The sequence below is a fragment of the Puma concolor genome, chromosome B4 (assembly GCF_028749965.1).
Source record: "Puma concolor isolate L17-30 chromosome B4, mPumCon1.1.hap2, whole genome shotgun sequence".
Classification (NCBI taxonomy): Eukaryota; Metazoa; Chordata; class Mammalia; order Carnivora; family Felidae; genus Puma; species Puma concolor.
Window position 1 is genome coordinate 827,340 of NC_141673.1, and position 22,810 is coordinate 850,149.

The 22,810-nt window shown below is 61.9% G+C and overlaps 2 protein-coding genes and 2 long non-coding RNA genes across 11 annotated transcripts; 3 read left to right on the forward strand and 1 right to left on the reverse strand.

The window, feature by feature from the left end:
• Positions 1–483: 483 nt before the first annotated feature.
• On the reverse strand, positions 484–9,627 carry CRELD2 (CRELD disulfide isomerase 2). 3 transcript variants are annotated; one of them, XM_086711955.1, is made up of 10 exons: positions 9,335–9,621; positions 8,730–8,812; positions 8,090–8,200; positions 7,523–7,614; positions 6,430–6,606; positions 5,499–5,594; positions 3,974–4,057; positions 2,583–2,678; positions 1,851–1,997; positions 484–771 (listed from the first exon to the last, which is right to left on the reverse strand). In XM_086711955.1, exons 1-10 carry the CDS (start codon positions 9,470–9,472, stop codon positions 725–727), a joined length of 1,071 nt encoding a protein of 356 aa, XP_086568081.1. In that variant the 5' UTR covers positions 9,473–9,621; the 3' UTR covers positions 484–724. The 3 variants fall into 3 exon arrangements, with proteins under 3 accessions (XP_086568081.1, XP_086568080.1, XP_086568082.1); XM_086711954.1 differs by lacking the exons at positions 484–771; positions 1,851–1,997 and adding an exon at positions 2,076–2,296 and having other exon boundaries at positions 9,335–9,626; XM_086711956.1 differs by lacking the exons at positions 484–771; positions 1,851–1,997; positions 5,499–5,594 and adding an exon at positions 2,076–2,296 and having other exon boundaries at positions 9,335–9,627.
• LOC147578812 (uncharacterized) lies at positions 1,219–3,444 on the forward strand. Its single transcript, XR_015253208.1, has 3 exons — positions 1,219–1,356; positions 2,052–2,248; positions 2,959–3,444. It is a non-coding gene; the product is annotated as an uncharacterized LOC147578812 (long non-coding RNA).
• On the forward strand, positions 5,591–7,886 carry LOC147578813 (uncharacterized). Its single transcript, XR_015253207.1, has 2 exons — positions 5,591–5,897; positions 6,043–7,886. It is a non-coding gene; the product is annotated as an uncharacterized LOC147578813 (long non-coding RNA).
• Positions 8,199–19,317, forward strand: ALG12 (ALG12 alpha-1,6-mannosyltransferase). 6 transcript variants are annotated; one of them, XM_086711948.1, is made up of 11 exons: positions 9,942–9,985; positions 10,886–10,907; positions 13,404–13,628; positions 13,700–13,832; positions 15,090–15,263; positions 15,914–16,108; positions 16,438–16,541; positions 17,080–17,303; positions 18,282–18,451; positions 18,549–18,624; positions 18,750–19,317. In XM_086711948.1, the coding sequence occupies exons 3-11, from the start codon at positions 13,461–13,463 to the stop codon at positions 18,985–18,987; spliced, it is 1,482 nt and encodes a 493-aa protein (XP_086568074.1). In that variant the 5' UTR covers positions 9,942–9,985; positions 10,886–10,907; positions 13,404–13,460; the 3' UTR covers positions 18,988–19,317. The 6 variants fall into 6 exon arrangements, with proteins under 6 accessions (XP_086568076.1, XP_086568073.1, XP_086568078.1 ...); XM_086711950.1 differs by lacking the exons at positions 9,942–9,985; positions 10,886–10,907 and adding an exon at positions 8,199–8,340; XM_086711947.1 differs by lacking the exon at positions 10,886–10,907 and having other exon boundaries at positions 9,832–9,985.
• The last annotated feature ends 3,493 nt before the right edge of the window (positions 19,318–22,810 follow it).

Here is a 22,810-nt window from a genome sequence, read left to right on the forward strand (position 1 = left end):
ACGGGAGGCCGCCTCCCAGGGTGACCCCCCCGTGTGGACGGCAGTGGGGCGGGGGTAACAGCAGTGGGGCAGGCAGGGTGCTCGGGGAACCGGGCGTTCACGTGGGTGGGGGGTTCCTGGGGCGGCCGCGCCGACTGGTGGGGGGGAGGGGGCCCTGGGAGGCCTCCCCGTGGAGCCACAGCCTGTTATCATTCTCAGCTGCTTCATTCAAGGACGAGAAACTGGCCCTGGGGCTTGTGATGGACGCTTCTCTCCGGCTGTACCCTGCCCGAGGGCCCGTCGGTGGCACAGCTGTCCCGATCCCGTTGTGCTGAAAGCCCAAGGCAGGCTGCCTCAGGGCGGGCAGGGCTGTGTCGTCTCCGTGCGGGGCGGTCAGGGGCGCCTTCCAGCCCCAGCCGGGGGGGGGGGGGGGACGGCGATGGCGGACGGAGCTCACTCCGTCCTAAGTCGTTTGTGCTTTTCAGTGAGACAAACTCACACGTGTTCTGTGCCTGACTACCTCCAATGGTCAATTTTATTATAAAGAACGGTAGCAAAATATACAAATCTGCTCAAGAACAAGCAGGAACTGTGGTTTTCCAGATGCCAGATGGGCACAAGTGTTTGAGGGGGAGCAGCTCGCCCTGGACCGTCCGTGGAGGAGCGCGGCTGTGGGGGCCGCCTTCCCCGGGCGTCAGTCTCAATAACTTAAAGGGCAGGTCCGGCTTCCGGCTCCGGACCCACGTCACAGATCTTCCCGCGCGGGCGGCTGCGTTGGGTCTTCTGGGACTTCTGCCAGGAAACAAACAGATCAGTTGGTAAAATCCCCGCACGAGGGCCCCGAGGCTGAGGCCGCAAGGTTTTCACGGGGCTGGGGCGGAGCGCGGGCACAAATGTCCCGACGGGGTGGCGCTGGCTCCTCCCGGACACGGCGGCCCGCTGGCCCCACAGCGGGGGGGTGGGGGGGGGGCGGCCAGGCGCTCCGGAATCAGCTGGGCGAGACGGGGGCCCGGATGATGGGGAGGGGCGTGGGCGGGGAGGCCACGCCGAGGCAGAGGTGGCGTGTGGCTGCTGTCCCGTCCTCTGCTGTGTCCTCGCTCCCTTTGGTGTCTGGTGCGCTCCTGTGCTTGGTGCTCGGGGTGTCCTACGAGGCTGTGTGCTCGCTGGGCTTTACCCTGCTCGGGGCCGGGGGCTCCTGGATTCTGCGGCACAACCTACTCGTTGGGGAAGACGCCGTCCCTTCCACTCCGTGCTGTCGCAGCACTTCTAGGAGCCTCGTGGGAAGAGCCACATCCCCCGGGAGCCGTGGTGACCTCCTAACCCCAGGAGCTGTCAACTGGGCCTAGTGTGCAAACGGGCTCTTCACAGATGATCAAGGTAAGGTGAGGTCACTGGGGCGGGTCCTTCTCCAGTCACTGGTGTCCACACGGGGAGAGGGAAGCGTGGACACGCACAGGCCACGGGAAGGCCACGTGGACAGGGGCAGAGACTGGAGGGATGGGGCCGTAAGCCCCGGGGATCCAAGACGCACAGCCACCGGAAGCCGGAGGAGGCCAGGGTCCCTGCCCACAGGCTCAGAGCGGGTCCTGGCCTCAGGCCTCCGGGAAGCTGGCGCACGGACCACGTGGGGACTGTCCGGTGGCTCCTCTGCCGTCAGCCTGCCTGCTGATTCCGGTGTCACTGACTCTGCTTCCCTCCCACACCTCAGTCTGTGCATGACCTCTGGGACTCCCCACGGGGACCGTCACCCTCTTGTCTTCCAGGAAGCCCAGCCATCACCCTCCCGGGGCCACTTTTTGTGTGTTTCCGAGCCGGCAGCTGTGGCCCGGTGGCCGGTGTCCCTGCCCGGGCTCCGCAGCCAGGCCACTCACCGTCTGCGGCGGTCTGCGTCTGCACACAGGCTGTTTCCGTCTCCTCGAAGCCCTCGGGACACACGCACACGTAGCTCCCAGGGGTGTTGTAACAGTTCTCGCTTTCTCTCGTGCACACTTTTTCCGCCAGCGAGCACTCGTCTACGTCTGCGGTAAAGACATCCCACTGTAACCACTGTAACGGATTCCGCTGTTCGGCAGACACACGTCGTGATCACGAGATTCTCATAACTCGCTCGCACACAGAGAGCCGAAGATCGGAAACATCTCGTTGGAGAAGAGAGGAAGAGGGCAGAGTTTAACAGAGGCGTCGGGGGTCAGGCCACGCGCGGCCGAAAAGCAGAGAAGCACGGCGCAGGCGAGGAGGCGGGAGGCCCGGCGTAAGCTCGCCCAGCGAGGTCGGTGGATTCGCTGCCCTTTTCCAAGTGGGTTCCAGCCGGCCCCAACTGTGGAGGGGACCACGGGGGCCGGGTCACCCCTGGCTGACGGGGAAACGGGGGTGGGGTGTGGGAGCCCCAGACCACAGGATCACCAGCACCACGCACATGGTGGGGGGGGGGGGGGAGGCGTATGCTGCTCCCGTGTCACACGCTCTTGAAGCTGGAGGAACGGGGTCTGTGGAGAAGAGCCAGAGCCGGTGCCCCCCGCCCCCCAGCTCGTCACGGGACCGGTCACATCGTGGCCTCCCTGCAGCGCTCCATCCCAGTCCAGCACAGACACAACCGCACTGACCTGCACACTGGCCGCTCTCCTTGGTGTAGCCCAGGACGCACTCTTTACACTGTTCTGGACCCTTCCCCGTGCAGCCCACACAGGTAGAATCACATTCTAGAAACAAGGGGGAAAGGCAATGATAACATCAGACACCGTCCTGTGGGCACACGGGGTCTGGAGCCACGCCACGTGGGAACCCGGGTGCTCCGGCCTCTCCCACCCCACCCCCACCCCCAAGCACGGGCTTCAGGCGGCAGGGCGGAGACTCTCAGTGACCGTGCACGGGAAGCCCACGGACAGGCACCCTCTGCACCCTCTTGTTGGAGCCGGTATCGGGGGTGGCCGCCTTCCTCATGACGGGCGGCTGGGAGCTCAGTACGAATAACCTTCCCAGGTGAGGCCCACGCATCACAGAGAGGGGCACACGCGGCACGTGGGGAGGCCCCCAGCCTCCCGGGGACGGCGTGGCCCTACAACGCACACCCCGAGAGCAGTTTGGAACCAGTGCGAGAAAACAGTGACCAACACGAAAAGCTTTATCTACCAAGGAATTCAAAGTGCGTAACTGGGGGAGAACTGGTCTGACTCAAACAGCCAGCGATACAGATTGTCGAAGAAACTGGCGGAGTCAGGACGTGCTCTGCGATCGCACACACACGTGTATGTGACGTACACGACGTGACAGGACGGACGAAGACGGTCACGGCCTTGTTGAGTGAAAAAGGCAAGGAGACACTGGGGAGCGTATTAGGACTAGTAACAGAAGCTCCCTCTCCGTGGAATCGATGGCTTTTAAATATTACTTTCAACTCATTTGAATTTTCTGTAACAAATACCTATCACTTGGGTTGCCACCTTAAACTTTTTTTCGAGCGAGTGCGCGGGAGCCCGTGCATAGGGACGTGCATGTGGGGGAGGGGCAGAGAGAGAGGGAGAACAAATCCCAAGCAGGCTCCACACTTGGTGCAGAGCCCGATGCGGGGCTCAGTCTCACCACCCTGAGATCATAACCTGAGCCGAAATCAAGAGTTGGACGCTTAACTGACTGAGCCACCCAGGCACCCATCGCCTTCAACTTTCTAAAGTAGGTAGAGAGGCGCCTGGGTGGCTCAGTCGGTTGAGTGTCTGACTTCGGCTCAGGTCGTGATCTCACAGTTCGTGGGTTCGAGCTCCATGTCGGGCTCTGTGCGGACAGCTCAGAGCCGGGAGCCTGCTGCGGATTCTGTGTCGTCTTCTCTCTGCCCCTCCCCTGCTCGTGCTCTTTCTCTCTCAAAAATAAATAAACATTAAAAAGAACTTAAAGTAGGTAGAACATAAGAAAGTCACGTGAACGTCTGGAAAGGGAGGATCGGCAGGGCCCAGGGCCCAGGAGGTGCGTGCCCGCCCCGGAGGAGCCCATGCCCAGGCACCTTCGCACACGAACGAGCCGTTGACGTTCTCGCAGTACTGCTGGTCGCCGCACGGAGGCGTCTCGGCCGCGCACTCGTCCACGTCTGGAAGGCAGCGGCACAGCCGTGAGGGGCCGAGCCCGGACCACCTTCGTGATGATGCAACCCGGGGCTGGGGCCGGACAGGGAGGTGGCCTCCCACGTGCAGGGGTGACAACCAGGGACATTAAGTGGTCCCAGGGGAGGGGCCGCTGCGAGGGACCAACGGCTACCACGTGAGCACTCTGTGGACTCGGATGAGCTCCAGGTCGGTGTCGGGGCCCCTCCCTCCCCACTGGAGGCGTCAGGTACAAGCCTGACGCCCCTAACTGAGGGGCGAAACCAAGGCTGACGTATGAGGGGAGGAGGGCACCCCGGCCTCGACCCGCCCCTCCTCCCACCTGCCTGCCGGCATCCGGACCTGGGGAAGAGCCCCTCGGCCACTGCCAGACCCTCCCCGGGGCCTTCTGCAGGGCTGGGTTTGGAGCCAGTGCTCCGGGGCCCGCTGCAGCTCAGAAAAAGGATACAGCCGAAGCGGGCAGTGGCTACCAGGCTGGCTGGGGAGGGGATGGGTGGGGAGAGCCAAGGCCCAGGGCCTCAGCTCTGGAGTGTGTGTGTCAGAAGGCATGCCTCCTCTCTGTGGCTGTGAAGCACCTGTGTGTGGCTCTCCAGGCCAAAGGGAGGTCTGTGCCTCAGTTTCCCTGCCAGTGGCCGCACACCAGCAGGTCCTAGAGAAAGGGGGGGGGAGAGAAGTGGGAGGAAGGGGACGAGGGCTGGAGGAGAAGAGAAGGGGGAGGAGAGAGAAGAGGGAAGGAGGAGAGGGGAGGAGTCGGGGGGTAGGAGGGGGAGGAGGAGAAAGAGGGAGAGAAAAGAGGATGGAAAGGATGGAGGGAGAAAAAGAGAGAAAGAAGGGGAGAAAGAGAGGAGGAAGGAAAACAGGAGGAGGGGGTGGAGGGAAAGAGGAGGGGGAGGAGGATGAGGAGGGGGAGGAGGATGAGGAGGGGGAGGAGGATGAGGAGGGGGAGGAGGATGAGGAGAGGGAGGAGGGAGAGGAGGGAAGGAAGAGGGGAAGGAGGGGGAAGAGGGGGGAAGGAGGGGGGAGGGGGAGGGGGAAGGAGGGGGAGGAGGGGGAGGAGGGGGAAGGAGGGGGAAGGAGGGGGAGGAGGGGGAAGGAGGGGGAAGGAGGGGGAGGAGGAGGAAGGAGGGGGAGGAGGGGGAAGGAGGGGGAGGAGGGAGGAGGAGGGGGAAGGAGGGGGAGGAGGGGGAAGGAGGGGGAAGAGGGGGGAAGGAGGGGGAGGGGGAGGGGGAGGGGGAGGAGGGAGGGGGAGGGGAGGGGGAGGAGGGAGGGAGGGAGGAGGGAGGGAAGAGGGAGGAGGGAGGGAAGAGGGAGGAGGGAGGGAGGAGGGAAGGAGGAGGGGGAGGACGGAGAGAGGAGGGAAGGAGGAGGGGGATGAGGGAGGGAGGAGGGAAGGCCAGGCCCCAGGAGCCCGAGCAGCCTCAGCCTCACCCACGCAGGCGCCGTCCTCCCACGCCCAGCCCGCTTGGCACTGGCCGCAGTCTCTGTTGGTGGGACCCGTGCACATCTTACACGACTCGTCACAGGCTGGAAAGCAGAGGCGGGACGGCCGCCAGTAAGCGTAAATCCCGCTCTGAGTAACAAGCACGACACAGAGATCATCTCAGAAATTTACCTGCAGTGGAACGAAAACAAAACCCAGAAACAAATAAGGAAGAAACCCCCGAAAGCAAAGCGGCGCTCAGTCAACGACAGAAAAAACCACTCTTGCGACTCGTGATCCGGACGTGACCGGAGAAAACAAACGGGGGGCTCTCTCCTCGACTCCAGGGAAATAGTTCAGGGCCTGAGCGCTCACCCGGAGCGCCCAGGACACCTCTGAAGACCCAGGTAGGAGAGCCCCCCCGCACTCGATGCCGGGGTAGCCGAGACGGTGTGTCCTCTCAAGGGGACCTGGGGCCGGGAGGTCCGGCCACGTGACCTCAGGTGTCCCAGTTCCCGTGCGCGCCCCCCCCCTCTACCCCACCTCCTGCAGCGACGCGGGCCGGGGCCCAGGGTGGCCTTCGCTCACTCCAGACGCTCCGCCTCGGTGACCGCGCGCTGACGACAGCCGCAGAGGGAGGGCAAGCCCGCGAGGGGACACTAAAGGCGGCAGGTCACCAGGAGCCCGATGAGCATGGCTGTGACACACCGTCCACCCTCCCCTCCTTCTCCGGAGGACGTCGGGAGAACGGGACTCACTTCCCTCCCGGGGGCTGTTTAGGGCTGGGAGGCAAGAGCACCGCGGCCCATCCTCCTGCTTCCCTTCCCGTGGCTCCTGCGTGGCCCCCGGGCTCCTGGGACGCGGGTAAGAGCCAAGGGATGCGTCTGTCGCGCCGAGGACCGTGGGCTGAAGCCCTGGCCGCCCGCGCTGCTGCGGTACCTGTGCAGACGCTGTGCGTCTCATTCCTCAGCGAGCTGAAGTAGCCGTCCACGCAGTCGGTGCACGTGGCCCCCTGGTACCCGGGGTGGCACTGGCAGGACCCGTCCCCCTGCCTGCTGCCGTCCCCGCTGCAGTGCCCGTTCCCGCTGCAGGGCCTCTGGGACCCGCCCTGGCACGCTGGGGGCGACACAGACCCACCGCTCAGAGCTCGGCCCCGGGGCGGGGGCTGGGCTCACACCCAGAGGACGCCCCCCACCCCCGCTCACAAAATAGCTTTCTGGAAGTCCCGCTAAAACCCGAGCCACGCTTCACCCCCAGAGCAAGCGCCTGGGGTTGGGATTTACAGGAGCCTGCATGTGACCTGGGGGGGCCTGTGGGCATGTGGGTCACTGCCCGGGAGCCAGCCGGGGGCTCTGGGCAGCCTCACCTGAAACCCGGGGACAAGGATGCTCACACGTGGAGCTGAGTAGGACTGCTTGGGACCGTGACATCGGCCCGCTGCAGCCCCGTGGCAGCGGGACGGGAGGAAAGGTAGGCAGGAGGGGGCCGCGGCCAGGGAGAGAGTCTGAACTTGGAAAATGTGCCACTTGATCCGGCTGATCAAGGGGAGTGACTTTGGTGGCTTCGGTTTCGAAGTCCACGTCTTGACGTAAGAGTGCGGCTTCCCTACTAAAGGCTGGCACGATGCATCCATCCCGACAGATGTGACTGTGCCTCCCCGCCGCCCCCCGCCCCAGACTTGTCTCTGCTCCTCTGTGGGCAGAGCTGGGCCGGGGGCCACGCAAGCCACAGAGCCACCTCCTTGCACTCAGGGGGCAGCGCCCATGCGGGCAGGTTAAAACTGGCCCACAGGTGGACTATGGGAGGTCTGTAGAGACTGAATTAGAAGCCCAGTTGGGATCAGGTGCTCAGAGCGGTGCGGCCCAAAGGAGAAGGTCCCTGGGGTGAGGGCAGCAGCGACACAGCAGCCCCAGGGCCAGGTGGAGGTGGCATGGACCGTCCCTTTGCCGACCCTGCTCCCGCCCGTCCGGGAATCACCACACGGGCACCGGCAATGACCTGGGGCACTTGAGAGTCCCCGAGAAAAACGTACCAAGGCAGTCTGGCCCGTACGTTCCTGGCGAACAGCAAACTTCCAGGGTTTTCACACAAAACCATTCAAATAAGTCAGGATACTCCTTCTTCCTGAGGAATTGAAAACGCGTTCGTTAAAGCTCACGTGACAGATTTCTTCAACACAAAATCATAGTTTATGACGACGTGTGCTCCAGGGTATCGTAACGTCAGGGAAACACCAGTGCAGGCGGGACGGACTTCTCCAGTTACGGACCTCACCGGGATTATTGTGTTAAGGTAATAAGAGATGCTAACGTGCGGACAAGAGAGAAGACGAGCGTGTGGAAACTCTTGGAGGTCTGAGATTATTTCAAAATTATAAGTTAAAAAGTAAGAAGCCACTCGTGTGTTTCCACGAACACCCAGGGAGAGCAGGGTTGGGGTGGGGGGGCCGGAGAGCCAGGCTGGGGCACGCGAGGTGGGCCCGGTAACGGGGCGGGGGGTGCGGGAGATGCACTGGGTGTAGGGGTGCAGGGCTGGGGGAATGGGGGGGCCCTGGGGCTGGGGAACAGGGTGGGGGGCACAGGGGGTGTGGGACACTCACAGCCTCAGCCACCAGGCCTCCAGGCGTTCCTCGTGCTCCTCCAGCATGCTGTGACAGTCGAAGTCACTGCTGCCACACAGGCTCTCCATGATCTCCAGCAGCCGGACCTCGCTGAAACACAAGCCCATCAGCACCAGAGCGAGAAGGCGAGTCGAGGCGTCAGTGTCCATCCCACAGGACATCCCCACTTGGCGCGAGGCGGGAAGGACGGTGGCACTTCAGTAGGAAAAGACCCTCAGCAGGCACATCAGGTGGGCTGGGTGCCCTGTGATGAATGAAACTCAGAGAACAGGTGGTCGTGTGGCAGGTGTGGGGCCCACCAGGGGAGCCCCTGAAGTTGGGGGCTGGAGTCCTGGGTGGAGGAGAGAGGGCTCACCCCACCAGCAGGGGAAGCCAGTGACATTTCACGTGGGGGGACTCACCGTCCAGGGTGCATCATTAAGAGACCACCCAGTCCACTGTGTGCGGACCGGATACGGGGATAAGTGTGGAAGCCAAAAGGCCACGTAGGGGCCCGCAGACGGGTGACGCTATGGGAGGGACCCTTCCGTGCATCTGTCATCAACGCGGGTGACAACGTTCACAGGAACATGTCAAGTACCGAAGCTGGGCTGCCCAGAGCAGGGGTGGTGGCACCCACCTGAATTCGTACTTGGATAGCGCCTTTTCCTCCCAAGCCGTGTTCCCGCCGCCAAAGTTCTTCTTTGCGGTGTCCACCATGCCCTGCGGGGACGCGGGGGAGACAGGGCTCAGTGCCGCTGCCCCCACCCACGTCCGATGGGAGAGCAACCCTAGTCCATCAGGGTGACTCCCCAAGCCCCCTGACAGGTCGCCGCCATTCATTGCGTGGGTGATCCTGGGTCCATCACGAGGGTGACGTCCGTGTCAGGACTGACTCTGGCCCATCTCTGGGCTACCCTGGGTCTCTGACCCTGGTCCCTTGTGGGCTGACCTCACGTCCATGGTGGAGTGACTCCGGCCCACTCGGGGTGACCCCGGCCCACGGAGGGGTTACCCTGGATCCTTGATCCTTGTCCGTTGTGGGTTGACCTCAGGTCCATGGTGGAGTGACTCCGGCCCATCTCGGGGTGACCCTCGACCGTTGTGGGCCGACCCCGATCCACCGCAGGCTTACCCTGGGTCCAGGACCCCGGTCCACCGCGGGACGACCCCGGCCCCGCCGCCCCCCAAGGCCGGTCCCGACCCCGACCCCGACCCCGCGTCTGCGTGGGGTGACCGGCCCACCTGGTTGAACTTGTCCACCAGCTCCCGGCAGCGGTTGCAGGGCGTCGCCTTCTTGGCGGTCTCACCAGGCGGCGGCGGCAGCAGCAGCAGCAGCAGCAGCAGCAGCAGCCTCAGCGCGGCCGGGGTAGGGGGGCGCATGGCGGGCCGAGGCGGGCAGCGTTGCGCAGGACGCGGCCGCGCGAGCACTGGCCGAGGTCCGGCGGGAACCGGCGCAGCGTTCGGCCTCTGCGGCCGCCCACCGCTCCGCGGTGCCGGCAGTTCCCGGGGCTACTTGACGGTGCCGGGCGGGATCCCGCCCCGCGCCAGCCCTCGCGCCGCTATTGGTCGGAGGGACCCACCCCGTCCCCATGTGGCCCAATCCGGGCTCGCCACGAGAAGCGACCAATAAGAAGACCCCGGGTCAGCGTCCAGCGGGGAGGGGGTGGGGACGGGGGCGTGGAAATCGGGGCCTGCCCCTCGCGCGCACCGGCCGCGGCGGCCATCTTTACTCCGGGCAGAGAGGGCGTCCCGCTGCGGTGGTAGTGAGGTTTTGGTGGCCATGTTAGGTTTGGGCAAGGGCTTCGCGTCCGTCCTCCGCTTCCGCCACCCCGCTTCCGGCCGCGGGCTGCCTAGGGAGCCGCGCATCGAGGGACGCCGCCGACGGCAGGCGAGGTCAGCGCGCGGTACCGCGGCCGGGGCTCTCGGGACGGGAGGCGGGCGAGGGCAGGTTCTCGGTGCGGGCGGCGGGGACCCCGAACCGGCGCTCGCGTCGCGCTCCTCCGTCCTCAGCGCCGGTGCTCCTCGCCGGGAGCCTGAGGACAGCGTCCTGGGGCCCAGGTCCCGCGTTTCCCTGCCTGCCCGAGGCCGCTGGCTCGGGAACCGAGGTGGAAATAGAACTGAGACGAGCGCGATCTGGGTGCCAGCGACCAAGCGCCGAAGGAGGACGCGCACAGGGTGGCTACTGGTCTGCGGTGCACCGGGCCGCTTGTGTGCCCAGTGTGAGCGGAGCCCTCAGCGCCCGCAGTGGCAGGGGCCGGACGGCCTTCACGGGTCGCCTCCTCAGCGGAGACGAGCCGGGCCTGTCCACCTGTGCGCGCCCGGGCTGACCCGCGCGGCCGGACATGCGCTCACGCCCTCCGCCCGGCTTCTGTGCCCGCTGCCCAACCGCCCGTCCTGGCCCGGCCAGCGTCCCGGCCCGGCCTCGGCAGTGCTGGCGTCCTCCGGGATCAGGGGCGCACCTGCTGCTTCTGCCCGTGGTCGGTCCTCAGCAGAGAACACACAGTCCTGGGGCTGAGAGGCCCCTGTGGCGAGGGAGCCCGGAGTCCCGCACACTCGTGTGCCCCTCACAGCTTGTGAGAGGACAGTGTGGGGTTCCCTGCAGGGGAGCGTGCTCTGGGCCCCACACACAGGGGGTCTGTGGGGCAGGCGGGTTCTTAGCTGACCTGGGACCGCTGTGAGCCGGAGTCAGGTTCCCGCCAAGCAGCATTTCTCCTGCAGCCGTTTGCACAGCTTGGTGTGTAAATGCTTTCTGTTTCTTGAACCTTTTTTTTTTTTTTCTTTTTTCCATGCCAGTAAGAGGAACAGAGAATAGTGTGTGAATATTCTGTGGTCTCCTTGGCTTTACTGGAAATTAAAACGTTAATGCTGGTTTTTTTTTTTTTTTTTTTTTAAATGTGGAGCGAGAGGGCGCGTGAGCAGGGGAGGGGCAGAGAGGGAGAGAGAGAATCCCAAGCGGGCTCACACTGTCAGCACAGACAGAGCCCGGCTCGGGCCTCGAACTCAGGAGCCGTGAGATCATGACCTGAGCCGAAATCAAGAGTCAGATGCTTAACCGGCTGAGCCACCCAGGTGCCCCAGCGCTAATGTACTTTTAATGAAAACGTAAGCTGGCGTGATGAGACCCACGTTGAAGAGTTTTACCGAATTTCTTCTCCAAGTAGTTTGTTGAGCATCTACTGTGCGCCAGGCTCTGCTGCTAGAACCGTGAATCAGCCACGCAGGCCCTGCCCCCAGGACATGAGCCCAGCAGGGAGACAGTCAGCCACATGTTTCATTCACATGTGGGCTCCCTTGCTGAGGGTTCTGGGGGCGGGGGCGGGGGGGGGGGGTGGACCAGAGAAATCCCATCAAGGAGCTTACACTTTAGAAAGAGGGAGACAAATTGGGGCGCCTGGGTGGCTCAGTCGGTTGAGCATCTGGCTTCAACGTAGGTCATGATCTCTCGGTTCGTGGGTTTGAGCCTCGCTGTGCTGACAGCTCAGAGCCTGGAGTCTTCTCTGGATTCTGCGTCTCCCTCTCTCTCTCTCTCTGTCCCCTCCCCTGCTCATGCTCTGTCTCTCTCTGTTAAAAATAAATAAACATTTAAAAAAAGTTTAAAGAAAGAAGGAGACAAATTATAACACCCTTGTTCATCCATGGTTTTTATATCTGGGAAGAGAAAAAGTTAGGTTACTTTTAAGGGAACTGCTACTTTGGTCGTTCTTAATTATTAAAGCCCCTTTCCCCCCTTCCTGGCCCCACCTCACCACCACCGGCATTGCCACATCAGGCAGGATTCCTGCTCTTTCCATTCCACGGATTGTCCTTCCCTTGTTGATTCCCCCCCAGTTGCCATCTTTGGAGACTACAGACTTCTTTTTTTTTTTTTTTAATTTTTAAAAATTGTTTCTTTATTTTGAGAGACAGAGACAGAGAGTGAGCAGGGGAAGGGCAGAGAGGGAGACATAGAATCCGAAGCAGGGTCCGGGCTCTGTGCTGACAGCTCAGAGCTCAAACCCACGAATCGTGAGATCGTGAGCTGAGCTGAAGTCAGACCCTTAATCGACCGAGCCACCCAGGCGCTCCTGGAGACTACAGACTTCCGAAATCTCTCTCTAATCACAAGGTAGTTTCAGGGGGACCTGGGTAGCTCAGTCGGTTAAGCGTTGACAGTTTCTGCTCACGGTTCCTGAGATCGAGCCCCGTGTTGGGCTCCACGTTTGGTGTGGAGCCTGCTTGGGATTCTCTCCCTCCCCCTCCCTCTGCCCCTACCCTGCATGCGTGTGTGCACACGTGTTCTCCCTCTTTCTCTCTCTCTCAAATGAAAAAATAAATAAGAAAAAAATAGTTTTAGCAAAAAGTAAGCACTCTGTCCTTTCTCTTCTGGCCTTTCTGGTTCTGATCAAATAAAATCAAACCTGTTTTAAGAGTAGCCAGAAACACAAAGAAGAATTTGCCATCTTCCCCCCGCACAAGCGGGACAGTCTAGGTGTCTCCCGGGAAGCTTTGTGCTGTAGGCTCTTCCCAAAATCGTCCTGCTGTATTTGGGTGATTCGGGGATCCACTGCAGACACATCTGTCTGAACACCTCAGGGACACGCTCATGCTCTTTGTCATCTGCATGTTCACGTTCGTGACCGGTGTGGTGCCTCTCAGGGGCTCCACACGGCTTCCGGCAGGCAGGCGTCCACAGCTCCTGTCCGTTTGTACCTGGACTGCGGGGGCTTCGTGGGCTGTCCTGGCCCTGTGTGCCACCTCCTGCCCTCCTGTGGCTGCCCCTCTGTCATCCCCCAGACGCATCCCTCCCACCCTACAGCTGCCTGTCCCGGGGTCTCTCACCCTGTACCGTGGGGCCCTACTGTCCCGCCAGAGTTGAGCCTCTCAACTGCAGGGGCCGTCCCGCTGCCCTCCAGAGGCTGGGTCAGCCCGGGGCCCGGCCACGTGGAGGACTGACTCAGTTCTGCAAATAAAGTCTTCCTGGAAAAATACACAGCTTGAAGCCTGAGCCAGCCGGTTAAAGTGTGGAAGGGGTGCCTGGGTGGCTCAGGCTGTGTCCGACTCTTGATCTCAGCTCAGGTCTTGATCTCAGTCAGGGTCACGAGTTCACGCCCCACGTGGGGCTCCGTACTCGGTGTGAAGCTTGCTTTTAAAAAAATGTGAAAGGCGCTCAGGCGTGATTTTTCCTTGAATTCTCTAGTTGGAGGCCTTCTGACCTACAGAAGTTACAGCAGTAGTTCAAAGAGTTCACACTCCCCCTTCACCTGGATCCCCCGGGTGTTAACTCACGTGTGACTGTGGAAACTCAGCGATCTGCATTTTCGTTTTGTCCCAGTGCTCACAGGGCAGCAGCGTTGATGGTCGCTGAAGGCACGTGAAGCGGGACATCGCCATGGCGGGGAAGAGGCCGTCGGGCCCAGGCCGGCAGCGCTGGCTGCTGGGGCTGCTGGCAGCCGTGGGTGCCATCCACCTCTTCACCTGCCCCTACTCCAAAGTGGAGGAGAGCTTTAGTCTGCAGGCCGTGCACGACCTGCTCTACCACCGGCTGGACGTGGACAAGGTGAGCGCCCGCGTCCCGGGCTGTGCGGCACCCCTGCGAGACGTCCGCTGACGCCCCCCTTCTCCCTGCAGTATGACCACCTCGAGTTCCCTGGCGTGGTCCCCAGGACGTTCCTCGGGCCGCTGGCTGTGGCGGTGCTGTCCAGCCCTGCGGTCTGCGTGCTGTCCCTGCTGCAAGCGCCCAAGTTCTATTCTCAGCTAGTAGGTAAGGGGGAGTCCGGACGAGGACAGGTGAGGAGCCGTGCGAAGTCAGGGCTTCGGTCGGCCGGGCTGAGGCCCCCCTCCTTCTGGGCCGTCCTTCCGTCAGAACCCAGGCTGCTTCGTGCAGTGGTCCAGAGCTCGGGTGGAGGCCCAAAGTCAGCCCTTTCTGGGCCGTGACCCGGGACAGGTGACTGGGCACCTGTCCACCTGTTCCTGAGACCATGAGGTGAGGGTGCCGGCCGGCCCTGCCCCGGCCGCGGTGGCCGGAGGGGAAGCAGACGAGATGCACCTCCGGAGGTGGCCGCAGAGGGGCCGGCGGCCACACCTGGAGAGCCGTCCACCCAGGCGGTACGGTGCCTGCATTGGAGGCCTCACTTCCCCCACCTGGAGGCCACCGTCCACAGGGCTTTGTGCAGAGCGTTCTGGGGCTGTGTGCCCATGTATTTTTTAAAACTAAATTCAGAACATTCTGTGTATCTCTCTCTGAAATGTCATTTTTGGTCGATAGTCACCAGTTTTCCATTTCGGTGAATTTTTAATTTATTTTAAGAAAAATTCTTTTAGACAGAGAGCGCAAGTTGGGGAGGGGCAGAGAGAGAGGGAGACACAGAATCAGAAGCAGGCTCCAGGGTCTGAGCTGTCAGCACACAGCCCGACGCGGGGCTCGAACCCACAACCCGTGAGATCATGACCTGAGCTAAAGTCGGACGCTCCACCGACTGAGCCACCCAGGCGCCCCATTTCGGTGAATTTTTATCGTGGCTGCACCCAAACGACACTTGGATCTCCCCCGCTAAGTCAGACACGCTCTCCAGCTAGTTTGTCGGCCTCACGGGCAGGACGTTAAAGACACAGATCCCCGGGGGAGAAGCAGGCCTGCTTCCTGAGAGAACAGATTAGGAAATGGAAATCCGCCGCCACGGGGGGCGGCTGCACAGGCTGTGCTGGTTCGGGGGTGTCGGGGAGCCCCGGACAGTCTCCCCGCCTGGGGAAGGGTGGCCCTGGACACGTCCTGTCCCTGTGGCGTGGGCTGTGCTGATGATGCCACGCCTGTCACACGGTCCTGCAGACGCCCGGTGGCCATGTCCCCCCGAGCCCCCTCCCCGGGCCGCATGGTCCCGGCAAAGCTTCAGGGTCCCCTCTTTTGAGGTGGTCTCACTGCTACTTGGTCGTCAAGTTGCACCGCGAGCGGCACTGGCGGAGACCTGCTTTGCCGGCGTCTTGCACGCTGTGGGTCACTCACGGTGCCCTCTTTGTTTAGTCAGAGCCGTCCTGGGACTCGGCGTGATCTCGGGACTCTGGACTTTACAAAAAGAAGTGAGGCGGCAGTTTGGGGCTACGGTGGCCACCATGTTCTGCTGGGTGACGGCCACACAGTTCCACCTGATGTTCTACTGCACCCGGACGCTCCCCAACGTGCTGGCCCTGTCTGTGGGTAGGCGCTTGCCGAGCCGCACTCTCGCTGGGCACCACGGGGCGGGGCGTACCGGCCCGGCGAGGGTCAGGGTCAGAAATGCCCGGCGAGGGGAAGGGGGGGCCTCTTCTTGGTGCCGGATGGAGGCACGCTTCCCCGCACGTGGCCGGGGCCGCCTGCGAGGGTCTCCCTGGTCTGTGGATAGCTCTGTCCGAGCGTCCTGGGGGTGACCCAGGCAGACGGGGGGAGGCCAAGTGTGGGTAGGAGGGGGGGCCGTGGATGGCGTGGGTTTGGGGGGGGGGCTCTGTGCCGATCAGGGCCGGGTGTGGCCCGGACGTCCGCGTGCCCGGGGAAGGTGGCAGGCAGGGTTCCCGTCCGATTGAACCCCGCGGGGGGCCAGCGGGACACGCCGCAGGCCCGGGTGCGCAGGAGAGGAGGGGAGGCGCTGGGCGCATGGAGCCTGGGGGGTTTCAGGGCAGGCGGGGGCCAGGTGCCGTCAGGCCTGAGAAGCGGCCCTAGGCTGTGTGGTGGCGCCGTGGCACAGGAGCCGTGGCCGGCCCCGTGTCAGCAGATCTGGGTCTGAGCGGCGTGTGCCGTCCTCTGGCGGGTTCTGCGTGGCTTTCGCCGGGAGGAAGCAAGTCGGCCTGCTTCGGGCACCCCGTGTCTTGCAGTCCTGCCCGCCCTCACGGCCTGGCTGCAGCTGAAGTGGGCCCGCTTCATCCGGCTCTCGGCGTTCGCCATCCTGGTGTTCCGGGCGGAGCTGAGCCTGTTCCTGGGCCTCGTGCTGCTGCTGCTGCTGCACTCGCGGAGGGTGACGGTGGCGCGGGCCTTGCGCTGCGCCCTGCCGGCCGGGGCTCTCTGCTTCGGTGAGTGGGAGCCGCCGTGGGCTGCTGTGACTGAAAGCGGGGCTCTCGGGAGAGCTGGCCTTCATGTCCAGCAGAGATAAAATGTCTTAGCGCCTCCATCCGCGGGCCGCCCTCGTCCTGGCCGGGAGGGGTGGCTGGCCCAGTCGGGGGAGCCGAGGTCCCGACGCGCCATCCCCCTCTGGAGCGGGGGGCTCGTGGCCGACGCGGCTGCTTCATGGGACGTTGACCTGCGACCTGGGGCTCTGGGGCTGCTGTTCACGCCGCAGCGGCGACGTCTGAGTGGCTCAGGTGGCCGTGTTCTTTCCTGAGGGACTCCTTTATCTTACCAGGACTGACCGTCGCCGTGGACTCCTGTTTTTGGCGAAGTCTCGTGTGGCCAGAGGGAAAGGTGCTTTGGTACAACACCATCCTGAACAAAAGTTCCAACTGGGGAGTATCCTTCCCGTGTGTCTGCGGGGCAGCCTGCAGGGTGGGGCGGGGCGGTCGTCCCCCCTCCCCCCTCCTCCCTCCCTCCCCCCTCCTCCCCTCCTTCCCCCCTCCTCCCCTCCTTCCCCCCTCCCCCCTCCTCCCTCCCTCCCCCCTCCTCCCTCCCTACCCCCTCCTCCCCTCCCTCCCCCCTCCTCCCCTCCTTCCCCCCTCCTCCCCCCTCCCCCTCCTCCTCCTCCCCCCTCCTCCTCCTCCCCCGGCCTCACCCAGGCAGCCACACCTGCCGAGACACCGCCCTGCTGTTGGGCGCCATTTCCCCTTTAGCCTTCGGGACGGTCTTTAGTGGGAGCCCGTAGCGTTTTGCTGCCAAACCGGACAGCGTACACACGGGCGGGAAGTACAGCGCGCGAGTCCACCGGCACGAGCTGTTCTGCAGCCAGGGGGAGGGACAGGTGGTGGGGGGGGGGGGGTCCCAGGTGCCGCGGGCAGGAGCGCCTGTCGGCCGTGGCTCGCTGGCGTGTGGCTCCTTGACCCTGCCCCCACAGACCTCACCACCGCTGTGGTATTTCTACTCGGCCCTGCCCCGCGGCCTGGGCTGCAGCCTGCTGTTCGTGCCGCTGGGCGCCACGGACAGGCGGGCCCTGGCGCTGCTGCTGCCCTCGCTGGGCTTCGTGGCCCTGTACTCGCTGCTGCCGCACAAGGAGCTGCGGTTCATCATCTACTCCTTCCCTGTGCTCAACATCGTGGCCGCCAGGGGCTGCGCCTGCCTGTGAGCGTCCCGCCGCCCCCGCTTCCACAGCCGGGCCGCACGCGCCCGCTGTCACACGGGGAGGTGTTGAAGGAGGAGGGCCCGGGGTTGGGACGGGCTGGCCTCCCACCCACCGTGTCGGTGGGGCTGCGGTCAGTCGGGCCGGTCTCCGCGCTCGGTCTCGGTTACTTGGGGGAGGACGTGCCCGGAGTGGCCCCTGCACGGGGCAGCCGAGCGGGCTTTGGCCGGGCGGATGGTCTCCAGGGCTGACTTCGCGGAAGGGCCAGGCCCCACCGAGCAGAGAGCGGCAGAGCGGATGACAGGGGAAGGGTCAGGGAAGCGCTCGACCCACCGGCGTGGGGCACAAGGTGGTGTGGGGGTTTCCGAGGGAGGGGGATGGCCCGGCGACAGAACGAAGGTGCCCCGAGGAGGGCGTCCGGGATAAGGCAGGTTGGTCGAGCGGGGCTGCCCTTCCCTAGAGCAAGGCGGTCACTGCCATGGTAGGAACAGGAGTGACGCGGCCGGGCTGAGGGCGCAGAGGGTGTGGCCGGGAGAGGAGGCCCCGCCGCACGGCCCCTGCAGGAGCCGGGAGCCAGGAGTAGGCCGTGCTCCCGAAGAACCAACGCCCGTGAAGGGCAGGAAGCGCCTTGTGCCCGCTCTGCTCCGGGCCGTGAGCCTCAGCCTCGGGCTCCATCTGGGTTCAGTGGCGGGCGTGGTGCTGGAGGGACTGGACGTGCACCCGGCCCGAGGCCACAGGGGGAGCTGCTCAGAGCAGCGGGCGGATTCCACCTCGAGGGCTGGGACGGGAGGGAGGAGGACTCCGTTCATGGAAAATCTGGGCGTCTCAGGTTAGCGAAGCTGGGGCGAACCATGGACAGACCGTTCAGGAGTCCGTGACTGTGCGGGAAGGCGGTTCAGTTCTTGAAATGAGGCCGCAGACTCCACCGGCTGGTGTTGCTGGGGGAGAGCAAGCCTTTCCGTGAAACGTGCTCTTTCCAGGCTGAACAACTACAGGAAGTCTTGGCTGTATAAAGTGGGTTCCGCCCTTGTGGTAGGACACCTGGTGGTGAACGCCATGTACTCGGCCACGGCCCTGTACGTGTCCCACTTCAACTATCCTGGCGGCGTCGCGATGCAGCGGCTGCACGAGCTGGTGGCCCCCGGGACAGGTGGGTGCTTGGGGCCGAGCTGGGCCAGCTGCGGCTCTGGCGGGGGGCAGGGGACCCCGGCTCGCCATGCTGACTGAACACGCGTGGTTGTCCACAGACGTCGTCGTGCACATCGACGTGGCCGCCGCACAGACCGGTGTGTCTCGGTTTCTAGAAGTCAACAGCGCCTGGAGGTACGTTCCCGCCAGTTGTGACTGCGGGCGGTGGCGCTCCTCGCAGAGGCCACGTGGGGGCTCCCTGGGGGCATCCGGGCACTGGCGTGGGGCCACAGGTGCACGGTCACGCTCTTCTCTCGCAGGTACGAGAAAAAGGAAGATGTGCAGCCTGGGTCGGGGCGTATGCTGGCCTACACGCACCTCCTCGTGGAGGCGGCCCCTGCGCAGCTGGCCCTCTACAGGGACACGCACCGGGTCCTGGCCAGCATCGCGGGCACCACCGGGGTGAGTCTGAACCTGACCCGACTGCCTCCATTTGACGTCAACCTGCAAACAAAGCTGGTGCTCCTCGAGAGGCTCCGCCGGCATCCTGGCAAATGAGACGATATGAAGAGCCGAACCGGGGACGTGCCCCGGACGTACGCCTCAGGGAACAGGCCGGGGTCCTCCACGGCCAGCCCAGACCGAGCACGGCCAGTGGGGACTGCGGGCCTCACCCGGGGGCCTCTCGGAGCACCTGAAAAAGCGCCCCTTCGGGGGAGCTCGTGTGACACTTGGTGTCGAGGCAGCACCGCTGGACGGCGTCCCCCACCCACGCCCCGAGCCACAGGGAGAATCCTTCGTGGGCACAGGCACGCTGTGGCATGGCAGCTCACGTGAAATTGTGGGAATTTAAAGAGAATGGAGAATAAAAATTTGAATGTTTCCTTATTAGAGATTTAACGATACGTGGTATTTCTAGAGACTGCCTCCGCGTAGGTTGCGTTTTATGTGGTAACTTCCGCATCTTTACGCTTCATCGCCCGAGAATTTATTAAGGACCCAAAATGCATCTGATGCCACCAGACGCCGAAGACGATGCAGGGAAACGGGTGCGCTGCACACACATGCACACACCGCGTGTGCTCACGCCAAGTGCACACACGTACCGTGCACACTCACCACGTGCACTCCTACCACGCACAGGCACACATCACACCACGCGTGCTCACACTTCATCCGCGTCACTCATACCACACACGTACCACGTGTGTACACACACCATGCACACACACACCACATGTACTCATACTGCACGCACGCGCACACCGTGTGCTCATGCCGCACACGCGCACCCTACCACATGCACTCGTGCCACACACACACACACGTGCTCACGTGCATAAAGAAAGGCTACCTTTTCCGAGCCACTCGAGAGAGCAGCTCTCGGCATGGAGCACCTCCGCGTGTCCTAGGAGGGAGGCGACGGCCTCTCCCCCCTGTAGCCGCTGGGTCTCCACCGCAGCCGACAGGCAGTGTGGGCACAGACATGTCCGCTGGGCGCACCTGCTCCAGCCTCTCCCCGACTCGATGTCGTCCGATGATCCCTGAGGAGGCTGGCCTGTGCAGCACCTCCCGCCTCCGGCTGGTGCCCAACACTCTATGCGAGCCAGCTCCCGCCTTTCCCCTTTGGTCTAATTGTCCCAGCGTTTATTATGTACGTATTACCGGCATTTATCACTCATTTATAATTGGTCAGGGCTCAGATATTTGTCATCGGTTATCAGCATGCATCCGCGGATCGCTGCCGGGCCTCACGCTGTGCCGGGGTCGCACGGGGAGCTGTCATGTTGTGACGTGTCATTGCCTCCCTACTTTCCGGCACGAGGCTCTCGGGTCCCTCTGTCCCAGCCCAGAAATCAGCCATTTGTCCGAGGGGCCCTGCCTCCTCTTGGGGAACGGTCGTGGAGACAGGCCTGGGTGCAAAACCTGCGTGTTGCTTTCAAGATGTCTGTTTTTAGGCCGTGTCTGTGGACAGCGAGGGAGGACGGGCACACCCACACGCACACACCTATGTGCGCTTTTGAGAGACCGCGGCGCCATGCCGACACCTCCAGTTCCACCTCCGTGGGCTCGTTTGCCTGCCTTGTCTGTATCTACATCTGCCCTCCACGGTGAGAATTCTGTCCCCAGTGGCTTCAGGTTCGTGGTCAAATACTGTGTGTGCACGGTCCTCGGACGAACCCTCCTGCTTCACTGTGGTGGTTTTCATTTAAAATATGATTGGGCTGTCATCTTTCCCTTTGCTTTCAGTCTCGGGATCTGACTTCCCACCCTCCTTATTGGTAGGACGTGACTGCGCTTCCAGAAGTCTGGACTCTTCACAAAGGCACGCTCAGGGACATGGCTCCCTCCTGTCCCGCCTCCACGTTTTTGCAACTAGCGTCAGTTTTCTGGTTTGTCCTTTTTGTGAAGATGCCTGTGTGCTGACTGCACGTTGTTTCTTCTCCTGGAAAGCACTCTTCTACTCGGGGACGACTCCCTCTTGGAGCCACGTAGTGCTTCATCGTGTGGATGAACCGTGGCCGACTCAGCCAGCCTCCCGCATGCTGGCGTTTTTGTGGTTGCCAGGACTTCATGACTCCCAACAGAGCTGTTTGAATAACCTCATGCACGTGTATTTTCATGCTGTTCGAGGTGCGTCTTTATGGCGAATTCCTACAAGTGGGAATGCGAGGTCATGGGGAAGCGTGGATCCATTTGGCTGGGTATTGCCACATTGCCCTGCCCTTCTCCCCTCGCTGGTCTGGTGGTGGGGCAATGGTGTCTCTGGACTTTGCTTCATCCTTTTTTTTTTCTTTTTAATGTTTATTTGAGGCAGAGAGAGAGCAAGGGGGGGAGGGGCAGGCAGAGGGGGAGAGAGAGATTCCCAAGCAGGCTCTGTGCTGTTAGCGCAGACAGAGCCTGATGCGGGGCTTGAACCTATGAACCGTGAGATCATGACCTGAGCCGAAATCAAGAGTCGGAGGCTTAGCTGACTGAGCCCCCCCAGACGCCCCTTTGCTTCATTTCTTCACGCGTGAAGGCGAATGTCTTCGTAGGTTTGAGAACCATCTGTTTTTATAAGTTGTCTGTTCATATATTTTGTCCATTTCCCATTGGACTCGGGGCATATTCCTCTCACATTATGTGTACACGCTTGGGTGATTGCCCTTTATCTCCAGTATATGCTGCACAGCCTCCATCTGTCACTTTTCTTTCCATCTGTCACTTTTCTTTCCACTCTGAGTGGGAAGTACCTTCCCGTGTGGAAGTTTCCGGTTTCCTGTTTGCAGGTTTATTGCTCGTTTTGTGCCGAGTCCTGGTTGGGAAGCTTTTCCCACAGTCAGTTCCGCCGTGTTTTCTGTCCACGTTTGCTTAGTGTCTCTTCTGCATGTAGACTTCGGGTCCGTTTGGAGCTCACTTTTGTTTGTGTGAAGGTAGGCCTTATTTTATCTTTCTCCAAGCGGCTGTCCACTTACTGAAGGCCCATCATTGCCTCAGAGATTTGAAGTCACACACCGAACATGCACATTTCAAGTTTGGGCAACTATGAATAAAGCTGCTATAAACATCTGGGTGCAGCTGCTTTGAGGACCCATGATTCCAACTCCTTCGTGGAAGTACCAGGAAGCAGGAGTACTATAAAGTAAGAGAATGTTTGGTTTTGCAAGAAGCCGCCAAACTGCCTTCCACAGTGGCCGCACCATTTTGCATCCCGCCAGCAAGGAGTGCTTCACATCCTCCCAGCACTGGTGTTGTGTGTGCTCCGGATTTGGGCCATTCTGACATGTGTGGTGTCCCTCGTTTTAATGTGCATTTGCCGGATGCACATGATGTGATGCTTACGTGCCATCTGTACATCTCTGGTGTCCGTTAATGTCTTTAAGCCTATTTTCCAACTGAACTCTTTCCTTATTGTTGAGTTTTAAGGGTTCTTTGTACATTTTGAATAACAGCCCTTTATCAGATGTGTCTTTTGCACAGGGGTTCTCCCAGTGTGCGTGTCTTCTCGTCCTCTTGACATTGTCCATCACGGAACAGAGAATTTTAATTTTAACGAAGTCTAGCTATCGATTCTCTCTTTCACAGATCATGCCTTTGGGGTTGTATCTGAAGACTCCTCTCCACACTCAAGGTCGTCCAGGCTTTCTCCTACGTTACCTTCTAGGAGTTTTATAGTTTTGCATTTACATTTAGGTATGTGATAAATTTTGTGTTGTGTTTATGAAGGGTGTAGGTCTGTGTCTATATTCTTTTGTGTGTGTGTGTGTGTGTGTGTGTGTATGAGTGTGTGTGAGTGTGTATCAGTGTGTGAGTGGATGTCCAGTGGTTCCAGTACTATTAGTTGAAGAGCCCATCTCTACTCCATTGTATTGCCTTTGCTTCTTCATCAAAGATCAGT